This window comes from Convolutriloba macropyga, chromosome 7 (assembly GCF_964194025.1).
Source record: "Convolutriloba macropyga chromosome 7, txConMacr16.3, whole genome shotgun sequence".
In the NCBI taxonomy this organism is placed as follows: domain Eukaryota; kingdom Metazoa; phylum Xenacoelomorpha; order Acoela; family Convolutidae; genus Convolutriloba; species Convolutriloba macropyga.
The window spans coordinates 43,023,459-43,041,385 of record NC_134474.1 but is presented as its reverse complement, the minus strand read 5'-3'; the positions used below and the strand labels follow the sequence as shown (position 1 = coordinate 43,041,385).

General features: G+C 34.9%; 1 protein-coding gene across 1 annotated transcript in view; it reads left to right on the top strand.

Moving 5' to 3' along the window:
• The first annotated feature begins 980 nt into the window (after nucleotides 1–980).
• LOC142343041 (uncharacterized) overlaps nucleotides 981–17,927 on the top strand; it is a 31,538-nt gene continuing 14,591 nt past the window's right edge. Inside the window, exons 1-2 of the mRNA XM_075394728.1 lie at nucleotides 981–1,075; nucleotides 17,588–17,848. Coding sequence (XP_075250843.1) covers nucleotides 988–1,075; nucleotides 17,588–17,848 — 349 coding nt within the window. The 5' untranslated portion in view covers nucleotides 981–987. The remainder of the gene's footprint in view (nucleotides 1,076–17,587; nucleotides 17,849–17,927) is intronic.

Genomic DNA, 17,927 nt, shown 5'->3' with positions numbered 1-17,927 from the left:
CTGGCAAGTGAAAAATCAGAATTTGCGCAAATCTGGCCATTGTAAAATTAGAATTGGCCCGTCTGTTCAATAAATTAGAGAACCCAGTGTACGAACTTTTTGGTCGCTAAATGAGCACGTTCAAAAGTGGAATGCTAAGTTTCACGGTCCTAACTTAGCGGCCCTAACTTAGCGGCCCGCTCGCAGTAATGAAACATAATTTTTGGCGGTGAGGCCAAACCCACTAATACTTTTGACATTAGTATTAGTACTAGTTCCTGACGCTAGTAACAGAGAGAAAGCTCAGCTTTCTGGTGGTAAAAAGTTCGATATCTCTCGAAGAAACGAAATTAGGGGTTGCCAAACAGGGGAAAAAAGGTCTCATGATAGCAAAAATTTGGATAGCGATGACGAATTGGAGCAGAAAATGATTAAAATTGCTGAAAAACAGAAATTTGGAAAAATTGACGAAACTTCTCGTTTAATAGATTGCAAAACTGTACTCTTAATTTCAATTTCAAGTTTAACCCCCCTTCGTACCCTTTGGTTCTCTAAATAAGTTAGCACATGAATCTTAGCCCCCTCGGGCCTTTTCCCAGTACTCCGGCGCAAGTGACCTCGTGTCAGGGCACTAAGTCCCTCGGGCTGCTGAGATCCATATGCTAACATATACTTAGAATTGGCGCAAGTCTGACTATTGTAAAATCAGATTGAACGCAAGTCTGGCAAGTAAAATTAAATTGACATGAATCTGTACACGAATCAGTACTGTTGAGGAATTTGTATTTAGACTGTTGTATTTAAACGTGCCCAGTACTGACTCGTACTTGGAGTTCGGTATGTCTTCTTACAGGTACTGTTTTAGTGACAGATACAAAAATCACACCCATCTGTAAATTAATCTTTGTCTTATATACAGTTCTTCAAACAACTAAACATAATTGTAAGCCAAGTATACAACAGAGCAGGAAGTCCAACCTAGTCAGGGGATTTAGCCCAGAAGCGAGTATGCTGCTGCCCCAAAGACCTGCGCATGGCACTAATTGGATAGATACCATGCTAATTTATTTTGAGACAGAGAAGGAAAGACGCCAAGGTACACCATATTAGAGTAAAAATCCTAATCGCTCCAGGACACCTTATGTTCTAACATATTTAGAGAATCGAAAGTATAAAAAGAGACATTTTCTGTAAACAACTGACACAGATTTAGAAAATGAGATCTTGTTAGTGTGAGAGGGTGACTAACAAGGTAAAAAACAGAGCGAGAGAGCGAGCGACTAAGTAGTGCGACAAGCATTGATTAGATTAAAAATAGATTTAAAGGGGCAATTAAGCGTGGTGTGAAATATAGACAAAAACATTTTTAGTGAGTACGCGTTTTTCAACGTTTAATAAACCCACTAGTTCATGAATCAACGACGAATAAACATAATCCTGTTTTTGTCCATATTGACGTGAAGTATATGTTAGAGCATAGTTCTTATATCGAAATAAACCCGGGGCCAATTTTGCCAAATGCACTTATGATGAGAGAGTTAGAATTATTTGATTCCAGAATAAAGATTCTGCATCAAAACGCCAGAAGTTTAGCAGGACAACATCTGCTATTGAAAGAACCCACTCAGGACATTGGTTACAACTGCATATGTGCGTTTAGTGAAACATGGTTGTCACAAAATCATCCGGAAGAGTTTTGGCATGTAGACATGCAAAAAATGTTTTTGGAAAAAATTATCCTGGGAATTGATCTTGCTATGGCTGAAGGAAAATCTGTCATAATTGTTGGAGACTACAACCTAAACTATATTGCAAAGCGCGACAGAAGTCAGCTGCAATCCGTAGTTTCTCCATATGAACTTAAACCATCGAAATTTGGATACAGTTACAAGAATGACTAACTCATCTTCAACTCTTATAGGTTACATCATAACAGACGATTACGAAACACGCATAGTGGCGGATAAAACTTTGAAAAGTGAGCATTTTCCAACAATCGCAGTTCTCAAATCTGTGATGCTAAAATCAAAACAAACAAACAAATTTTTTATTTGACAAAAAAAATTATTCAACCATAGCGTTCCAAAATCTTATTGAAAATTCAGACTGGAGACACTTTTACGGTGCAGTGACGGAAGATCTTATGTTATTAGATTTTCAAAGAATTATTGAAAGAGCTATAGCACTACATGCTCCCATTAATATCTGTTACATTAGAAAATACAAACCAAAAATTTTGCTCCGAGAAAAATGTCTTTGTGAGAAAACAAAAACGCAGTTTGCAAGAATTAGCGATAATGAAACTAAAAACGATTTAATTCGTTCAATGGAAAAACAACTTTTCCCATGTTTTGTGGACCTAAACTATGAAAAAGCCAGATGTAACTTCACTTAAGATCTTCGTAATAAACAAAAGACTCAAACAAGAATTCAATCTTTATTCACACTTTTTATTACATGCGACACAGATGAAACATAGTCAAAAACATAACTTGAACATAACGTCTCAAAAATTATCGATTTTTAACAAAGTCCCAGTTAGTGGTGAAGGAACAAAAACAGAAAATATTGTGTTCAGCACCAGGAAGAAGTTAACAAATACTGTTCTGAATGTCAACAATGAAAAAAAGCAGAATTAAATAGTGTGAAGTATCTTGGCGTAATTAATCATAGCAAACAAAAGTTTGATGGCAAAGTAAAAAAAGACTCTTCAGAGAATGACTTGTGGAATAAAAGTTTTAAATAGACTTAATAATTGAAAGAGCTATAGCACTACCTGCTCCCATTAATACCTGTTACATTAGAAAAGACAAATCAAATTCTTTGCTTCGAGAAAAATGGCTATGTGAGAAAACAAAAATGCAGTTTGCAAGAATTAGCGATAATAAAACTAAAAACGATTTAATTCGTTCAGAGGAAAAACAACTTTTCTAATGTTTTGTGGACCTAAACTATGAAAAAGCCAGATGGAACTTCACTTAAGATCTTCGTATTAAACAAAAGACTCAAACAAAAATTCAATCTTTACTAAACAGTTTTGGTAATGATAAAACAAAGCCTATGGAAATTGCAAATCTTCTTAAATACAGATTTTCTACTCTACGAGAGTTCTTTGGCTTGCAACAAACAAACAGCGTTCCTCCTAAAATTGCTCCGAGAAAAAATTTCAAGTTCCGATATATAACAACCAAGGAAACAAATGTGCTCATAGATTCATTGCATACAAGTAAACTACTCGGTCTTTCAAAATCACCAGCTTGGACAATAAAAGATGCTAAAGCAGCGCTAGCGGAACCCCTATGTTATCTCATTAATCAGTTCTTTTTGGAAAGAAAGTTTCCAGATGATCTTAAAAAAGCTTGTTTAACTCCACCTGTCAAAAAAAGAAATCCTGAAGACCCACTTATTTATAGACCTATTTGTCACTCCTGTTTTGCCCAAAAATTTTTGAAAAGGCATTCAGCTCACAAATCACAAGTTTCCTAGAACGAGAGCAATTCTTGTCTATTAGTCAATTTGGTTATAGAAAACAAATTTCAACAATTGATGCTATCCTGAAATCGACAGAACAAATAAGACTGTAATTCAACAAGAAAAAAACATTCCACGTGCGTTTTAGATCTTTCAAAGGCTTTTGACTCTATGAACCATAAAATACTGTTACGGAGACCTGAAAAAATAGGTTTTGAGGAACAGGCTGTTTGACGAACCACGTTAATAGAAAGTTATTTGAGTGAAAGAACGCAAAGAGTTGTCCTAAATAGAATTGAATCAGATTGGATAAATTTGAAAAGAAGAGTTCCAAAATTTATTATTTTCGGACCTCTATTATTTAACATTTACCTCAAAGATTTAGCAAAATTGTAGAAATCTGCATACTGGAATTGCTCAGTCGTCCAGTATGCAGATGACACTTTTTATTACATGCGACACCGATGAAATATAGTCAAAAACATAACTTGAACATAACATCTCAAAAATTATCGATTTTTAGCAAACTCCCAGTTAGTGGTGAACAAACAAAAACAGAAAATATTGCGTTCAGCACCAGGAATAGGTTAACAAATACTGTTCTGAATGTCGACAATGAAAAAATAGCAGAATCAAATAGTGTGAAGTATCTTGGCGTAATCAATGATAGCAAACAAAAATTTGATGGCAAATTAAAAAAGATCTTCAGAGAATGGCTTGTGGAATAAAAGTTTTAAATAGACTTAATAAAAGTTTACCGGAGAAAACGAAACTCTTAGTGCAATATTAATAAGTCATCTGTATTCTTACACTTTAAATTTGATAGGGTTGCATTAATAAGTCATCTACATTCTTACACTTTAATTTTGATAGGGTTGCATAGGAGTCATTAGTCACAACTTTAGAAAAACAATTGAATTGGGGAATAGAAACCATTTTTAATAGGAGAAAATACGATCAGCCCACAGATCTCAATATTCGCAACAAAATACTACCAGTCTTTTTTCTCTTGAAATATCACTGCTCAAAATTTTTTTCGCTTACTCAGCAACGATCTTCCAGCATATAAAATTGATCCTCTCTCTACCATGAGAATAAAGCAAAGTGAGAGGTCAAAAAATAACGTTCGATATAAGAAACAACAGTAGGGTTTTAACTGATTCTTTTATTGCACAAGCCACTCCAGTTTATAATAGTCTGTCTTCTAATATTGGACTGAAAACAACATCGAAAGCTTCCTTGAAAAAAGAACTGAAAAAAAAAATTTGGAAACAATTTTTGAAGGACCCAAAAGTAACTGATATGAAAGATGACCTTGAGAGCGTTAGATTTTAATTGTTACTTTAAATCTTCATGATGTACATATGAAATTGTGAGAACATTTTATGCTCGCAATCTAGGCCCTTTTTTTACTAATGTAAGTTCAAATTTTAGTTAAGCAATTTAATGATTTTGTAATTTTACATAATGTTATATTGTTAATTTTACATTGCCTCTTTTGACATTTGCATTTTATTCTTCTGTGTGTCAGAGGAACTTAACATTGTTCTTTTTTTTCTAGGACGCTTGCGCATCTAGAGCTCAAAGCCGATAGTTCTGGCTCCTGAGGCTGAGATAATAAAGTTGCATGCTTCTCATAAGTATAGTATAAATTATTTAGACCCCAAGTCTGCGGTTCAAAACTCAAAAAAAAAATCAACTGAAATTTTTTGCAACGTTGCAATTCTGCATATTTCCCGGATATATTGTTCCCCCGTGTTTTCATGCACGCCGTTACGAGCTATGTATGGTTGTCTAGCACGTTACTGTGTAAAACTTTAGCCCGCTCGCCTAGGGGAGTGAAAGATAAAGGCTCACGAAGCTGGGGGTTGAAACGGAAGTTATTTTCATTTATTTTCTTTTCAGCTATTTCTAGTTCTTTATGCTATTCTTGATCGGAAAACAAAACCAATTCTCATTCCAAATTGCACTCTCCTTGTCACTGATCATGGTCTCTTTTTTAAAACAATGGAATTATTTCTATATAATGAGTCATTTATAGACCCCTAAAAAAACCTCTATGTCCAGTTTGTTATTTTTATGTGATTGTTTCCTATTTTTTATTATCACTTTTGTTTTTTTTTGAAAAAAGATTGCTTTTTTTCTTGAGAAAAAAGTTGTGCTTCTAATAAGTTTTTCCAAGCAATATGCCTTGAGGCTTCCAAGAGTTTTTCCAACAAGTTGATTGCTGAGTTTATAACAATTTAGCTTGATTTCAACAAGACTGTAACAAGACTGTCAAGTTCAAAATCTAGAGTGATATCACAGCTGAAATCTTGTAAAAGAATGAAAAGTATGAAAAGTATGAAATTATTACTTCGTGTCTGTTAAACTTTCAAAATTAGTGATCAAGCCTATCTTTATTACTGATTTTTATTAACAACAAAATTTAGGTCGAATTATTGTTAGATTTTATCTTAATCCAGAGATGTTCACGAAGAGCAGCTCTCCTCAAATACTGAAAAAGATAAAAGCTCTAAAGATTGTTAAACATCATAGAAACTATAGAATCCGAGGGAAAAAGTAGTCAAACACTAACACCCCGAGGCATCTATCAACTTTGTCTACTTATTTGCAATTGGTTTATAGAAATCCACGTGGGAAAACTCACTGATAAAAAGGTTTTAGCCAAATTCGCCTAAGTTTCTGTCCTTGGTTAATTTTCCTTGTCTAATTTATTGCCTACTTAAACTACAAAAACCCATTTAATTCTTTTTCAAGTGCAACAAAAACCTACTCATTTTTAAAAGTTAAATGAGAAGATAAATCCTACTCTTCCTTTACCTTCTACCCTGCACTAGAGCTTAAATACACATCTGCTAGAGAATTGAGTCCCTCCGACAACTATATTTTTTGTTTCAAGATAGTCAAAAAGAGCACGGTAAAATTACAATGAGCTTCCTTAACAAGTTAGGCCAGCTGTACACAAAAGATTCTGCTAAAGAAATTAATAAACTTGGCTGGTATTCCAACATTTTTGCCATTCTCTGGCAGTGCTCATTGAAGAGCAAAAAATGAAACCCAAAAACTATTAAAAATAGTCTTCTTCATCAAGATGTCTTTACATTTGTGGAACTAAAATTGAGTATTTATGAGCATTGGTTTGTTTTGAGTTTTTGCAAAAGTGGAGGTTGATTGAAGAGAGGCAATCTTCTTCAAACCGCGTTTGAATATATTTTCCATAAACTTTTAAAGACAATGTAAACACTCCAAATTGAATTTTCTGTTTTTTTTAGTTTTCGGGCTTCCACATGTTGATCAAGCAAAATTGAAATCAGGATCAAGTAGAATTGTCTTGCTAACACAAGCCTATCAAGCGTAATCAAGTGAGTTCTATAATGAAGAGACATTGAGTAAGCAAGGCGCGTATCAATTCGTGGGTCCAGCATTTTACGTTCCCTTCATCAGCTTTTTAATCTTTTTTAAGTAGTTCACTCTCTGTTTTTATCTACAATTAAAAGAGCGTTTAAATTAACGCAAAGTTTTAGCAAACAGTTTTTAGAACTAAATGGAGAGTAATTGTAGTTTTGTCTCATCTGTCCTCAGTATAATTTTCAACTCATATGCTAAAAAGCAATTCATTGAGCTATAGTGAGAAAACTGTTTTTCCATGTACGAATTGATCATGTCGTTGCGAAGAGATGAGATTAGAGGGCGTGTGGAGACAAAAACGAATATGGAATCATTAGGACTTCTTTGAGACTAGTTTTCTATTGATTGAAGACCTCATTTAAGTGACAAAATGAAGCTGTTCTGTTTTGAAAAGCCTGAAATCCGACAATTCATTCAAAACACAGAAAGGATTGCTAAATTTCTATTTTTAAATTACCAAATTACATCATTATTTTCTATCTTTAACGATACTGAGAAACTGGTGTTTTCTCATCTAACTCTTTCTTTGATTGTAATCAGTTCGTCTGATTTTTCTCTAGTGATAAGAAGTTCTGAACTCAATGCTGTCGAACAGTCTTGTCCAAATAATTTCTTGAAGACGCTAGAGAGGAAACGGGTAATCAAGAAGAAACGGGAGACACACCTTTTATCTTATATTGATAGGGTGTCTAAAACAAATAAAGAACTGCTTTGGAAGCCTCACTTTATAGTAAGCTTCGTTTCAACTCTGCTCCGTTTACTAATAAAGTTGCAGAATCAAAAATCCATAAACTTTATCAAATCCGGCACTCATCATTTGGGTGCTAACTCTCTTAGACTGCAACTCTCGGCGAGGATTCAGATGTATTTAGATTAGAGAACCCAGAGTGAAAATTATACAATGAAAAAATCTGAAGGGTCATATTTAGAAATTGAACCTTGAGTTATTCGATAAAATTGCACGTAAAGCAGCGTGTGATACACAAAATCAGGGATGCATTGAACGTTTTCCTAATTTTTCTGCCCTAAATTAGCAGCCTGGGGCTCTTACGTTAAAATCAATAACTTAGAACGAAGTTCGGGTGTTTCCCACAATAGCCCACCCCTCCCTCGCTCAGAGGTCTGTCGTGGTCGATAACACGGGTCAAAAGAATTCAAAAATTTAACAGTTCAATCAATTGGCTATATTTTCTTTTCGTCTGGGGGTTATAATGAAAAAGAACCAAAAACCAATGATTTCAAAAATTCAGCTGAAATAACAATCAAAATTTCCTCTTATTTTCAGATACTAGGGTGGAACTTGATGTTTTCGCACACTTTGGTTCGCTAAGTTAGATTATAAATCTTAGCCTCCTCGGTACTTCTGTGCATCACTAGGACGCCAGCAAATTGGTGTCGCAGCATTAATCTTTTGGGCCCCTAAGGCGAGGCAAAAGCGAGCCCAATACTAATCAATGAGGCGTCAAAATTAGTTATTTAACTGTTTCAGACCATCTATTTATATCAGCAAAAAGGAAACTCTTCTAAAATAATATATTTTGTGGAAACTTTAGAGAAAAATACTTGAACAAAACTGCTCAGCTGAACCGAGAATATTAAAATAATTTGCTGAATTTGTAATTATGACAGAGAAGTTTTCCCTAGGCTATTTGCTTGTTAAACTCGAGTTTCGTTAATTTCTCACACAACACTTGCAACTGAAATGGAATTGACGGAAATTTGCAGTTATCATAGATCTATTTAATTTCTCCGTGACAATAGTTTGGAACCACTGAAGCAATGGAGCTCAAAAAAGCCAAATTAGACGGGGCAAAAATTCACTCATTTGTGTAGTAGGTTTTTGTACATAGTCAAAGTAACCAAGCTTTGATATGAAAATTTTCTAATTTTTTCGTTCTCTTTTCAGAGTACTCCTGATACAGGACGGCAAAGTCATTAGAGTACCATCAGAGTTCTATATGTAGTGTTCTATTTTGCTAGAGAGCTGATGAGCTATGTATACAGGTGGTCTAATATATATTAAGGACCTTACAGGGCTAAAACTGAGGTGCTTCAACAGAGGGTTTTTAGTGCTCGATATACATCGCCATTTAATTTCAGTTTTGGGAACCTGAATAATTTTGTTAGGTTGTGTGTTTAATAACAGGTATTTTTAGACCTTAATTTTGCCGTTAAAAAATCAAAAAATGAAGTTAGGCTTGATCACAAATTTGGAAAAATATCAAGCTAGAAGTCATTATTTCTTTTTCAAAAAAGATTCCACGCCTGATTTCAAACTAGATTTTGATCACTTAATCAGTTTTGCGGTCAATTTTTACACTGTCTCGTTGAAATTAAGGTGACAAAATGGAAAAAATGCGCAATCAACTGAGCAGACTTATTGGAAAAAAACTTTTGGAAGTCTTCAGGCACGTTTTTGGGAAAAAAATTATGGGAAGCCCCGTTTTTCCCGAAAGAGAATTAACTTTTCAAAGATTATTAAAAGGGATGGTTAAAAAAACAGTCACAAAAACAATTTTAGCAAACAGGGCTTTTGTTAAGGTCTGTAAATGACTCAATGTAAAGAAATGTTTTCATAGTTTGGTTATTTTCTAAAACAATAAAGGGTAACATTGAGAGCGACACAACAGAAATTTCTGACAACTTCTGCAATCCCTAATATACATAATTGCAATGTTACTATACATTTCAATTAAATTCTCTCTTTGAAATCTGAACTGCAAAATTGAGGTCTAAATAGGTTAGGAAACAGTTTTGCGAAGCCTTTGGCAATTCGAGCTCAGCTTCGGGCGCAAGCGCCTTTGGCTTTGAACTCTAACTGCCGCGAGCTTCCTGGAACTATCTTCTAACAAGTGTTTGTTAGAGGAAGTCATGTTCTCTGTTGTTCATATGTTACATATGTTACATCTATTGTTCAATCTAATGAATGCATACAATTGTTCTAATGATTACTTATGATTCATGCATAATTGTATGCTCCTTAATTATTTTCCAAAAAAACTGCAGCAGTTTAACCAATATTTAGGAGAACGATGTTCAGTCTAATTTTAGGTAAGTATAGCATAGTAACAACTGGCAATCCATTAAAATAATCAAAAATGAACCAAACCGTAAAAACCAAAAAATAATCACACGATTTAAGGGGGATTTTTATTGATTACCGAAACCGACGACTCAAATTCTATTTGCGATATAAAATAATTAAAATCATTTTTTGTGCGTCTGGGGATGCAAATATTATGCACCCACTAAGCTTGGGGGCACAAGCGGAAAAGATCCGTAATTTCTTTTATCAAGTTTCACTTAGACTTAATGCCTTTTCCTTTGCAGATAAAAAGACAAACATAGTTTTCCGCATGCATGCTCGGACCGAACTGTCAACACTAAAAAGGAAAAATTATATAAGGTTGGCGGTGAATGCGTTGAATTTATCTAAGATCCACGCTTAAGCGTAGATCTTACATACACTCAACGCATTTTGCGCCAATCTTACTTAATTTTGAGTAGATCTTACATAATTTTGCGTTGAATATAGCGTAGATCTTATATCTACGCTAAATTCAACGCAAAATTATGTAAGATCTACGCTAAAAATCAACGCGAATTTATGTAAGATCTACGCTTAAAAACGCAACATTCTGTAAGATTGGCGGTGAATGCGTTGAATTTATGTATAATCTACGCTAAATTCAACGCAAAGTTATATAAAATCTACGCTAAATTTAACGCAAAATTTTGTAAAATCTACGCTAAATTCAACGCAAAATTATGTAAGATCTAAGCTAAATTAAACGCAACATTATGTCAGAGAAGCGGTAACTAACGTTGACAAGCCGGAAAATTCAACGCAATTGTCTTACATTTTTGCGTTGAATGCGTTGAATTTAAAGACGTAAATTCAACGTATTCAACGCAAAATTATGGAAGATCTAAAGTAAATTCAACGCAACATTATGTAAGATCTAAGCTAAATTCAACGCAACATTATGTAAGAGAAGCGGTAACTAGCGTTGACAAGCCGGAAAATTCAACGCAATTGTCTTACATTTTTGCGTTGAGTGCGTTGAATTTAAAGACGTAAATTCAACGTATTCAACGCAAAATTATGGAAGATCTAAGCTAAATTCAACGCAACATTATGTAAGATCTAAGCTAAATTCAACGCTACATTATGTAAGTGAAGCGGTAACTAGCGTTAACAAGCCGGAAAATTCAACGCAATTGTCTTACATTTTTGCGTTGAATGCGTTGAATTTAAAGACGTAAATTCAACGTATTCAACTCAAAATTATGGAAGAAAATTGCGGTGAAATTTACAACTTGTCAACGCTAGTTGCCGCTCATATTACATAATTTTGGCAAATTTCCGGCCCGCGTGAAAGCAACTATTTTCAGACAACCTAGCTCGATTAATCAAGTATAGTGTTCTCTCGGCATGCGACTATACAGTATAACAAACAATGTCTATAGTAGCGCGAGCAGCTGCGTGGAACAAGGTCTTGCCGCCTTTTTACTGCTCTAAGGTCAACCAATATCTCATCACCTCCACCATATAGGTTTAATAGTTTGTGGGGTCAAGTGAGAGAGGTGAACCCAAATTGAGGTCCTCGTTCAGAACGACCCATGAAAATACGGGTCTTTCCTATTATCACTTCCATTAAATTATAGCCCTCCCATTATGGTATATTTATCATGATTGGGAGGGTAGCCCGGACCTAACGCCAAGTCAATTTCAGTACTGGGCAAGTCTAAATCCAAGTCTTATTTCATTACTGATTCAGAACTATGATCATGTCACTTTTTACACTTGGCAGTCTAAATCCAAGACTGGGCTGAGACTTGGCAAGTCTAATCCAAGTCTGATTTAAGACTTGGCAATTCTTAATCCAAGTCTAATTTAAGACTTGGCAATTCTTAATCCAAGTCTAATTTAAGACTTGGCAATTCTTAATCCAAGTCTAATTTAAGACTTGGCAATTCTTAATCCAAGTCTGATTTAAGACTTGGCAATTCTTAATCCAAGTCTGATTTAAGACTTGGCAATTCTTAATCCAAGTCTAATTTAAGACTTGGCAATTCTTATTCCAAGTCTGATTTAAGACTTGGCAATTCTAAATCCAAGTCTCGGCTAGCCGAAAAAAAACGTCAAAAATAGCCGAAAAAAACGCCTAAAATAGCCGGGGAAACGTCAAAAATAGTCGAAAAAAACGTCAAAAATAGCCGAAAAAAACGCCTAAAATAGCCGGGGAAACGTCAAAAATAGTAAAAAAAACGTCAAAAATAGCCGAAAAAACGCCTAAAATAGCCGGGGAAACGTCAAAAATAGTCGAAAAAAACGCCTCAAATAGCCGGGGAAACGTCAAAAATAGCCGAAAAAACGCCTAAAATAGCCGGGGAAACGTCAAAAATAGTCGAAAAAAACGTCAAAAATAGCCGAAAAAAACGCCTAAAATAGCCGGGGAAACGTCAAAAATAGCCGAAAAAACGCCTAAAATAGCCGGGGAAACGTCAAAAATAGTCGAAAAAAACGTCAAAAATAGCCGAAAAAAACGCCTAAAATAGCCGGGGAAACGTCAAAAACGCCTCAACTTAGTCTAAAAGCTCAGAGAAAATCAGGGTCCGTCAACACTCAATTGGCCGCAAGCGACCAAAATACAAAAACACCGATAAAATTAAAGAAACATATGAGCATCGTATTCACCGTAACTCAAAAAAAAAGTTATTAGAGAACGAGCACCAGGCACACCTCATTTTTCGGGGTACGGTACTTAAAATCCGGAATTCTGACCAAAGTATTAATCGGATCGGGACGGGATATAGCTCATTCAATTGCCCGTGAAATAAGCTTTAAAACTATATATATGACAACCTCTTTGGGCCAGTATTTCGCGAATTAAAGACCAGTGAGCTATGGGTCCACCGACACTAGGACCTATGAGGTACCTCATGCTCACTTGCTAATAACATTTCGAAATCGGAATCAAATTTGACCGGAATAGTAATATTAATTAGCATACATGATAAACTTACTCATATTAAAAAATGAGCTTCCTAGGTGCACTCAAAAAAAAATTTATTAGAGAACGAGCACCAGGCACACCTCATTTTTCGGGGGTACGGTACTTAAAATCCGGAATTCTGACCAAAGTATTAATCGGATCGGGACGGGATATAGCTCATTCAATTGCCCGTGAAATAAGCTTTAAAACGATATATATGACATCCCAGTTGGGCCAGAGTTTTGCGAATTAAAGACCAGTGAGCTATGGGTCCCCCGACCACATAATTTATAACTCATTTCCGATTATAACCCTATTATAACTTTATTTATAACTTTATTGCCCCCGGCTGATTTGTACTTTCCACTAGAAAGGGTCCGCACCACGGGAATAAATGTTATAACTAATTATAACTAGTTTTACTAGCACTAACTGAGGGCAACATTGGCTCCTGAGAGAGTTTATATTGGGGTACATCTCTCGCTTGTTCCTGCTGATTAGTACTTTCCACCAGAATAGGGTCCAGTGGGAGCCGCACCACGGGACCTCGGGCTATCATGGGAACTCTGACAGTAGCACCCCTTTTGACAATTTTTCCTCTGTTTAAGTGCGACATTTGGCTTATCTGAAAAGTACAAAAATTTGGTGATTTCGGCTATTTTAGGGGCTGAAACGGCTGAAAAATGGCTCAAAACGGCCCAAAACACCTGAAAAACCCTCAATAGAGCCTCCCGGGGTGCTAATAATCACCCAATAATCAATTTGATATGCCCCCGGCATCACTTTCTAGCACCCCGGGAAAGTGGCCAAAAAGTAATGCCAAAATCGTGGCACGTTGCGAAATTTTTTTGAATTCGAAAATTTCACTCGAATTTTTTTGAAAAGTTGGTTTTGACTTGGGAATCAACTTCCAAGTGTTATCCAAGTCTTGGTTAAGACTTGCCAGACTTGTAAGACTTGTATTTAGACTTGCCCAGTACTGGAAACCTAAATAAGACTTGGATTTAGACTTGCCTAGTACTGAAATAGACTTGGAGTTCGGTCCGGGAGAGGTTATCTGACCACTAGGCTGGGGGGGCTATAAAGGGAAAGAACTGATATTAATACCACAAGACAAAATCATCTACTAGTTGAGTCTCTCCAGGCAGTTTTTCTTTTGTAATTCTCTTCAAATTTGTTAACTGTTGCTGAACTAATTCAAAATGAGATTTGAGGCAGAATTTAGATCGTTAAAATTATGAAATGACTCTGAAAGACAGCAAAAGTCTCTGATCCAGACAAAGGCTCGGTTCTATTTATGAAAAGACTTTACCGATAATAACCACTTATGATTCAGACTTTGGCATTAGTATCTCAACGGAAAGCTTCTTATTTATTGTTCCGACCCATCTTGAGGGGGGGGGGGGAACTATATACTCAAATGGGTTTTTTTGTTCAGACAATTTTGGCCGATCGATATAATAATCGTACAGAGTTGTGAGTAGTATCATTAGAAAGCCCGTCCAGCGTAGAAAATGGAATAAAAAGATTTTTTCAGTTTTCGCTTTTCATAGGGAGTTATCGAGGTTCAAAGTTTTGACGTAATTAGCTGTTTTTATTCACATTTTTGACCAAATTTTTGTCAATTTTGATAAAAATTTTCGCCAATTTTGCCAAAAATTGTTAAAATTGATAACTGTAGTGTTATTGGTTTTATCTCTGAAAATAGAGGAGGGTAGTTGAATTGTTCGATCCGAGTTATGCGAGAAATTAAGCTAAATTTTTCAAAATTCAGAATTTTTTCGTCAAGAAAATGGTTTTTTTAGCCCACTTGCTTTACGTTTGCTGGAAGTAGACACCTTAAAACCGCGGTAATTTGCTTCTTAAGCTCAAAAGAAATAGTCGCACTCTCGCTGGCTTTAGGAGTCCTCAGGAATTAAAATTTGGCCATTTTTTGCAAATTTAACTCGATAATTATACAAAATGCATTGTTTATTTTTGACAAACAGAAAAGTTTTGTAGAGAATTTATCTATTTCGCAACCATTTCAACAATTGAGTGTTTTGTTAAAAGTGCAACAATATCTTGGCAGATCTTGATTGCACCATGGACCCGTATGATAAAAATTGTTTGGATTTTAATGGGGCGCGACCTTTTTTTCAAAAAATTTCCGCTATTTTAATGATTTATTTGTAAATTACTGAAAAAAAAATTCAAATTAAGGCTCGATTAATGACAAATACTATTTCCAATAAACAAGATCCAACGAGATTATATTATTGTTTCAGAGATAAGCTCTTCTTTTTTATGGCTTTGACCAATTGTTGTCGTAAAAATTTTAAGGGTTTCTTAAGTTTTGCTTTCAATTCTTATATTTTTTGTAGCCCAATGACTTAGTGTCCCCAATCAAAGCTCAAGTTAGCTTCTAGAAGATATAAAAAACCTAGACATTTTTGTCAGTTGTTATCTAATGTCTGTTATGACTTGAATATATTTGTTTTGAGAAAATGTCGGTGTATTTTTGAAAATTGCCATCATTTTATCTTATTTCTCTCAACTTCGGGCGCAGTTTCAGTAAAAACAGGTGAAAACCTACTTCCTGTGAGTTATAAATTAATGCTGGTAACGGTTTTATATTCAACTAATGGTTTCTTTATTTTGATACTACGCGCTGTTGATTTGTATTTTTTTTATTACAATTGCATTTTTTATGAGTTCATTTTGTTTCCTTGACCAATTATTGCATTGAGTATAAGTCCAATTAAAGTAAGCCTTTGTAGGGAAAAAGCACAACATGGGAAAAGGCGAATCTGGATATGTTAATTGTTTTCGTTGAATAGTTTATACTTTTTGAGCTGAGACACAGTTATCTTGCAAAATTTTGAGGTTTTTTTATTCTTCCCATGTTTGTCTTTCTTTTTGTTGTTTTACGCCATATACCCAATAACTATAAATCTCATTTGCTTCCCAAGACGTATAACTCAACCCAGTTAAAAATTTCAGTTCATAGCTGTTTGTTTTAATGACTTTCAAAATAAGTTAATAATTTCTGTCCCCCCTTTTCCTTTTTTTTGTCAACATGCAAATCAATCTCACTCATTAGTAGTCTCAATTACATTTGTTGATTTAGAGTTTTTTTGCGCTTGGTTTTATGTTGTGACTGATTACTGCGACCATTCAGTTTCATAAAAAGTTTTCGAGATTTCCGTACAGTTCAATTTTTGGGTTCCTTTTTATTGTCATTTCTACGTAGTCCTTTTATTAGGAAGACTCGTTGATGTTAAGTTGAGGAGAAAGTTATGGTTAACAGTTGTTGCAGGTAACATATTATAACTATAATGCCTTGAACAGTGTGATGTCGTAAAACTGTTTCGGCTTCTTTATGTATTTGTCATTTTGTCTCATTTTTAACAGGCCTAATTGGCTTCCTGAAGCGTTGTTTCAAATTAATTCATCACTTCTCATTGAAATCTTTAGTTTGTCATGACTTTGAAAGTAATTGTTTTCAAAAACGTAATTGGGTTTTTGAGCTTCATCTTTTTTTGAATAGTTTTCGGTCAATTTGTAGCTGAGTCTCGGCTTTTTGTTTCTCGGCTTTGTTATTATTGTTACTACAACATTTCATAAAACGTTAGGTTTCTACAAATTTGTACATTTCAAAGAATTTATTGGTTTCTTTATAAATTAAAATAATAATCGTTAATCCTATTGGCTTTGAAATTTTGTGCAATCGAACACTAGATAATGACATGTCTCAATTGCTTCCTATGAAGATATAAATGATCATTTTAGTGATTTCATTTAATATCTTATGACATTAATAACTGCGAAATTTATTGTTTTCAAAAATGGAAAAGTATTTTTGAACTTCGCTCCTATTTGCTCTTTTTGTCGACCTGTTAACAAGTCGCATTGGGGGACAGGGCTCATATCTTTTTTAACGAAATATAGGTTTAATTGTTTTGTTTTGGTTTTTATCTGATGCGAGTTTGACTTTGTTATGATTTTTTTAATTACCGACATCGAGTTTTGGTCGTAAATAATGTTTGTTGTTTGTTTTTCATTATTGTCCTTTCTAATAGTCCTATTATCAACAACTCATCGGCCCTCTAGAGTGGCGTTATCATATTTCATTGGTTGCTTACTGTACGACTGTACGATGTGTATGTTTTTGAAAGTTTTCTATCTCTTCATATTTTGGTAGCCAATTAAGTCAAGAATGTGGATGAGCGGGGTCGGAACTTTATGTGCGTACGCAAATTACCGAGCCTCCTTGTATTGAGATATTATATTAAAATGTAGGAGAGCAGTATACTTATGGTTACTGAGAGCAGCTCATTTGAAAAATTAAAATTCTCTGGACTAGAGAACATTGTCATGAGTTTCTTTTGACGATCATTGAACACCCATGATAGTGGTCTAAGAAATATCACTGTCTTTTTGCAGCAATTTTTTTTATGTCACTTCATCCTCATGGTGCGTGCATTCAACTCTTAATTTGCATTATTTACAAAATAACCTTTTTCCGCGAGTATATACTTGCATATATCACTGTTGTCAGCGATACATATTTCAGGCTAGGAGCAAATACAAGAGAGCAAAAAACAGCGAAAGCGAGCAAATTCCTTCAAAATTGGATATATAAGTCGCTGGTGTCCACGATAGGGCATTTTGTAATAGCTGAGAAGCTCGTGACCAAGTTTCGTCACTGTATTATGGGGTTATTTCTCAGTGGCATTTTGTTTTAGTTCATCTCTCCTTATCATCAATATCAGCAGATAAAGATAACATCAACTTGGTATCTCAACAAATGTGTTCAACTTTATCGGATGCTCGCAAGCTAACTTGTGATGCCTTTCTGAATCTGGACAGGACTATTCCCTACGACTACTGTGTTGAGGGAAACGATCCGGAGGAAACAGTCAGACCCTGTTTTCAAAAGTACATTGATAGTGCCACCGAGGTTTCACACAAGACGGCCTACTGTTTGCAGAAACAGTGTTTCGATGGTGGGAGCTTTTACAGTTTAATATTTTAGTCCTCTAGTGAACAAAATTGTTGATGTCATTAGCCTAATTGTTGTGATAA